Genomic DNA, 6,106 nt, shown 5'->3' with positions numbered 1-6,106 from the left:
ATAATCCTACTATTTCCAAAAATAGACTGGTGCCTCTCCCAGACCCTCCCCTCTAAATTTGTATTGTGCAACATAAATAAATAAAAAACATCAATTTTCATTCCGTAGAAATACAAACCTATATTATTTAACACATTTTTGGCAAGACCTCCACTCTTAGCTCTGCTTCAATAATCTGTAAATATTTTCGAAATTCAAATATTATTTTGAAATCCAGTTATTTATCTAAAGATTTATTTTAAAGCCCCCCCCCCTCAAAAAAAAAATCAACTTTGTCCGTTGACTGTTATAGTTCTATAAGTGATTTACCTTTTCATGGGTGGTTCAACTTTTTATGTTACAGTTTGTTTTCAACATAGGATTAACTGGCACGTTCAGTTATGTTGAAAATGAATGTTTTTTTTCCATTCATTTTCAACATATAACAACTTCAACTCCTTAGAGAACTGTGTCCATAAAAATATTTACTTTAGTTTAAAGGAAAAGATTACTTTATCAAGTTACGAGAGTGTAGGCAAACAAATTGGCCTGATTGGCCTTGATTAAGAAGTAAGTTTTTTTGTATGAACGGTTTCATTTGTTCAGTTAATGAGTTGAAACGTTGACGGCACTAAATAATTACATATAAAGTTAGCAATATGAGCAAAGGACATTTCATAATTAGCAGTTATATTGACGGCGTTGGGACATTTCATATCTATGAAATGTCCAATCTATGAAATTTCCTATCTTTGAAATGTCCTATCTATGAAATGTCTTATCTATGAAATGTTCTATCTATGAAATTTCCTATCTACGAAATGTCCAATCTATGAAATGTCCTATCTATGAAATGTCCTATCCACGAAATGTCCTATCTATGAAATGTCCTATCCATAAAAAGTCCTATCTATGAAATGTCCTCTCTATGAAATGTGTTTCTAGGAAATGTCTTCTAGGAAATGTCCCAACGCTATATTGACTATATTATATTATGGCAATTGACATTGAATCTGGGATATTTTTAAGATTCCAGACATAGATAATATATGATTATGTATAATAGATAATCAATAATATTGCTTTTATTTTCTTTCCATAGCTCTGCTCAGTAAATACAAAATATTATATATGGTATTTGATAATTTATATTCTCTAGCTTTTACATCATAATATATGAGAGACGAAATTTTCTTCTTTTTGTAGATTCAAGCAATCTGGAAAATTCAAATCATTGTTGAAAAAAAAACAGACAAGACAGACAAGACAGACAGGACAGATAGGACAGACATAAGACAGACAAGACAGACAAGACAGACAAGACAGACAAGACAGACAAGACAGACAAGACAGACAAGACAGACAAGACAAACAATTTCCAACAATGGATTTCCTAATGGTTGCATTGCTGTATATAAAGAATGAGGTTCTTTTGTGAGTTTCATTCAATAAAACCTAAAAACAATAAAGTTTTTATATTAAAATATTGTTGATAGAAATGGATATTTGTTTATTAATAGTGCTAATTATTTGAGTATTCTGTACAGTCCTTTTCAAGACAATAATTGATATTAAAACTTTTCAAAAAATTTAATATAAGATAAAAATAAGAATAAAACTAAAAAATATAGTTTTACAAATGGCCAGGATTGATTAAATAAACGTAAAAATGTAGCCTAAATTATATACAGGTCATCACATAATACCAGGAAAGGTTTATGTCTTGTAGAAATTAAATTTTTGTTTGTAAATCCACAAAATGTAAACAAATAGTTTCTTCTAGTTTAAACTAGTTTTATAGTAAACTTCTAAACTTTAATATTCTGGACCAGTGCTTAGGATCAATAACATTTTGGCTTCCTTGACCTGGATCCGGATACGGATCCAAAAATAAACTGAATTCATGGATTCGGATCTAAGGAGTGAACTGTAAACTATAAACTCGTGATAAAAACTCGACCGCCTTAAAACTCGAAATACAACTTTCAACTAATAGATTATTAAAACTCGAAATACAACTTTCAACTAATAACAGATTATTAAAACTTGAAATACAACTTTGAACTAATAACAGATTATTAAAACCCGAAATACAATTGTGAACCTTTAACAAATTATCAAAACTCGAAATACAACTGTCAACTAATAACAGATTATTAAAACTCGTAATACAACTGTCAACAAATAACAGATTATTAAAACTTGAAATACAACTGTCAACTAATAACAGATTATTAAAACTCGAAATACAACTGTGAAATGATAACAGATTATTAAAATTCGAAATACAACTGTCAACTAATAACAGATTATTAAAACTTCCTATCCCTGTATTATCGATCTTAACCGAATCTGGTTCCAGTTCCTAATTATTGGTACAGTCCCCTTTTATCTAAAAAATGCACCGTGAACTGTCCCTTTTACCTGATTATCCAGATAAATTAGCTCCAACCAATCTTCTGGAGTGTTATCCTCGTTTCTAAAAAAAGAAAGAAAATAAATTGAATTAAACAAATTAAAAAGTTTTTGTTTATCGATCCGAGTTCTTTCGGAAACATGAGGTGTTTTACAAAAAAATGCATTACATGATGGAATTTTTAAAAAGTGGGATCTTCTTTTCTTTTGGTTGCAAAATTGAATTCAGGAAATTCACAAATTAAAATAAATTGTCAATTTTAATTTCTTCTGATTGAAAACACAACAATGAGACAAGCACAACACACTATTAGTAAATTATAAACGATCCCTTTAAATTATATAATCTACCTGATCTGCTCAACCCCTAGGACCATGAAGGAGTGCTGGGGGAAGGTGAGGAACCAGGTGAAGCTGGAGATGGATGAGAAGGAAGGATAATCTGGTAAACTTAACCAACCAAACATTCTTTCTTCTAATAGCAGAGATTATCATGATAATAATAATAATAATAATAATAATAATAATAATAATAATAATAATAATAATAATAATAATAATAATAATAATAATAATATGAATTACCTAGCAATAAAGTTTCCGTACCACCGTTTTCAACCTTAAAAAAAATAAAAATGAAAAATTTATTTTTCTAAATAAAATAAAAACAAAAATACTGACCTTGTTTGTTTCTGGAATAGAGCAAACAGAACTATTATATTTTAGATTATTGGCTAAATATTCAGATTGATCCATGGATTGATCCATGATTTGATCTAATTGATCTGAGTATCCTGGGTATCTGGGTCTACCGTCGAAGAAGCAGGTTCCAAAGATATCCCTGCCTGAGCTGCAGATATACCTGGAGTATTATCATTATCATTAGTATGATGAAAGGACAACCCTGCAGAGTTGCAAACACAAACAATGAAATCGATGTCGTTGCTTTCAAGTTCAACCGGCGAGACTATTAATCTACCCTGTAGTCTGTAAAAACATTCTGAGCTGAAAACTTAAGAGTGAGATATCCTTAAAGGGACTGTAAAGGAAAAATGAAAGGGGGTATAGGATGAAACCTGAGAATCTCAGGCGTTGAACGATACATATAAGACATCTATCTGATGTTCCTGTCTCGAGAAATTGATTTTAAACTCATAATTATACGAAAATTCATATATATACAATGTTGTAGGTAAGTAGTAGGTTTAAACAGATCAAATTCAGCAAATACGCAACCAATCTGAAAACGATTATATCCCACATAAACCTGAGAATCTCAGGTTTGCTTCTATTATAATTTTTCAATTTTCATTTTGCATTTTTAATAGATTTAATTAATAATATTATTACATATAGTCCGAATAGTCTGTATTACGCAGGGAGTAAGGAATAGAAGGGAGATATAACTGACGCGGTTCGCCCTACCATATGATTATACATGCTTTGCAGACGGGTACTCCATTTGAACAAGAAATATTTAAATGTCGTCTTATGTACAATTACGGCGTACATGTATTCAGAAAAGGTCATTGAATACATTTAACAGGGAAAAAAGTATGCTGAACATCGCCAAATAAATTCATTTTTTAAGATGCAAAATTATTAGCAATACAAACGTATTTTTTTATAATATGAAAATAAGATTTTATTTATTATGGTAAAGTAACTACATTTAAAAAATTAAAAGACGACCTTTAAGACAACTCTTTTTCAAATGGAGTACTTCGTCTGTAAAGCATGTATAATCATATGGTAGGGCAAACCGCGTCAGTTATATCTATTCCTTACTCCCTGGTATTACGTCACCAGAAGTTCAGCCAATAGCAGTGCAGTATACTGGTCACATAATTTCCGTCTGTATCAAAATCGGTTTTTCAAAAGTTAAAGAGTACATCTTAACATGACACGCTGATTGGTTATATTTTTAACTTCTTTCTTGGATATCGAATGCGATTAAAAATAATCTTGGGTTTAGTAAGACCAGAAGTTAAAGCATTAATCTTGATATCCACCATTCTAAAGTTTTTAGCTATGTGCAGTGTACACATTGCACTTTAGATCAGCCCGTCTTATTCTCTTGTAAAATAAACGCGTAGGGTCAACTGCGTAGCCGGAACGGTCAAGACTAGACTGTAGAATCTGTGTACTGGTTTAGATCATGCAACTTATTAACTTATTGATTTAGTTAATAAAATGTCGGTACAAAACTTCAATAAAGCAGAGTTTCTCGTGATATAGCATTTAATTTAATTTTTATATCCAATAATCAAGTTATTATTAAAATGGCACTGCCCTGATAGTAATTTTGCATAAATAATCTTTGAAAGAAGAATGTGATTGAGAAAATAGAATTCTTTAAAAAGTAACTTTCTGACATTTACTAGAGGAAAAAAATTGCAGTAAACTTTAACTAGAAGTTGTATGAGAAATTATTTTTCAGATTTCAGAAAGGTTTTGGATAAATTAAATTTAGGTAGATAGATGGATAGATAGATATATGGATGGATAGATGGAAGGGTGGATAGATGGATAGATATGGATAGATCTAAATAGATAGACTCAACAGCACAGATGTACTCAACAGCACAGATGTACTCAACAGCATTAAGTACACAACAGCACATATGTACTCAAAAGCACAAATGTACAAAACGTCACACATGAGCACAGTACAGCAAACTTATATACATAAAAGCACACATGTATGTACACAGCGGTACACCGGTATGCAACACCACACTCGTACATAACATAACATAGTTCACAACAGCACACATGTACACAATATTACTTAGTTCTTATGCAAATAAAACAGCACGAATTTATTCAGCAGTGTACATGTACACAAAACTACACATGTACAAAACATCAAAAACAAGTAAACAGCATACATACATGACAATATAACCTTACTTGATCGCTGTATTGATTTCTACATCACGTTGAGGAACAGTAGATACTATATCAGCATTGGTACCTGCAAAAAAAAAAAATATTTTGATAAAAAGTGAAAACACACAACCAAATTCAAGAGTCTCCAATCTCCTTAGCAGCTTATTATATAGCACGCACCACTGATCCTTTAGTAAAAGTAAATTCTACCCAAAGTCTAACCGCGTCAATCTTGTCGCACCGGCTAGTCCTATTGAGTGACAGCTTTATTTACCCTATGTCTGGGCGATACAGTACAAACTAGAACCGGAAAGGTTAACCCGACTCGGAAATTCAAATGTACCACGGCTGCCCGTGATAGTTAAAGTATAAAGTATAGAGGGGCACAAGGTGAATAAACCTACTTTATAAAATGACGTTGTTGATATTAAGATAAGATAGATAGATAAAGTTTATTGCTAAAATAAATGTATCTGTATACAGATAGAGTTTACAATCAAAAAATTGATGATTATATTAACAGTACAAGTATAACGCAATTAGGTGGAAAATAGCTCTTGGCTGTTTTGATTATTTTTTCCACCTAATTTTAGTAATAATAACAAAATATTTCAATTAAATAGATTTAAGGAGAACGATTAGAGATCAGGGTGCGAATTTATCATATGCAAAATAGTTTATACATAAATTCGAATAACTAGAGTTTAAAGTAATTTTCAGACATGTACACAACAAATATCAAAGCATATTAAAACATATCTAATTAGTTTTACATGAATAGCAATTCGGTTTATAACACATTGTCCTATAATTTTCAAAA

At 30.8% G+C, this 6,106-nt stretch overlaps 1 protein-coding gene across 1 annotated transcript in view; it reads right to left on the bottom strand.

Annotated features, from left to right (window-relative positions):
- Positions 1-1,109: 1,109 nt before the first annotated feature.
- Positions 1,110-6,106, bottom strand: part of LOC111711703 (uncharacterized) — a 14,471-nt gene continuing 9,474 nt past the window's right edge. The window contains exons 9-15 of the mRNA XM_023486113.1: positions 5,308-5,371; positions 3,076-3,256; positions 2,980-3,013; positions 2,746-2,869; positions 2,404-2,458; positions 1,373-1,434; positions 1,110-1,196 (exon numbers count right to left, since the gene is read on the bottom strand). Of these exons, the coding sequence (XP_023341881.1) occupies positions 1,142-1,196; positions 1,373-1,434; positions 2,404-2,458; positions 2,746-2,869; positions 2,980-3,013; positions 3,076-3,256; positions 5,308-5,371 (575 nt within the window). The 3' untranslated portion in view covers positions 1,110-1,141. The remainder of the gene's footprint in view (positions 1,197-1,372; positions 1,435-2,403; positions 2,459-2,745; positions 2,870-2,979; positions 3,014-3,075; positions 3,257-5,307; positions 5,372-6,106) is intronic.

Source organism: Eurytemora carolleeae, unplaced genomic scaffold (genome assembly GCF_000591075.1).
Source record: "Eurytemora carolleeae unplaced genomic scaffold, Eaff_2.0 scaffold15, whole genome shotgun sequence".
Lineage (NCBI taxonomy): Eukaryota > Metazoa > Arthropoda > Copepoda > Calanoida > Temoridae > Eurytemora > Eurytemora carolleeae.
Note: the sequence above shows the minus strand (reverse complement) of the source record. Positions and strands in the feature narration are given on the sequence as shown.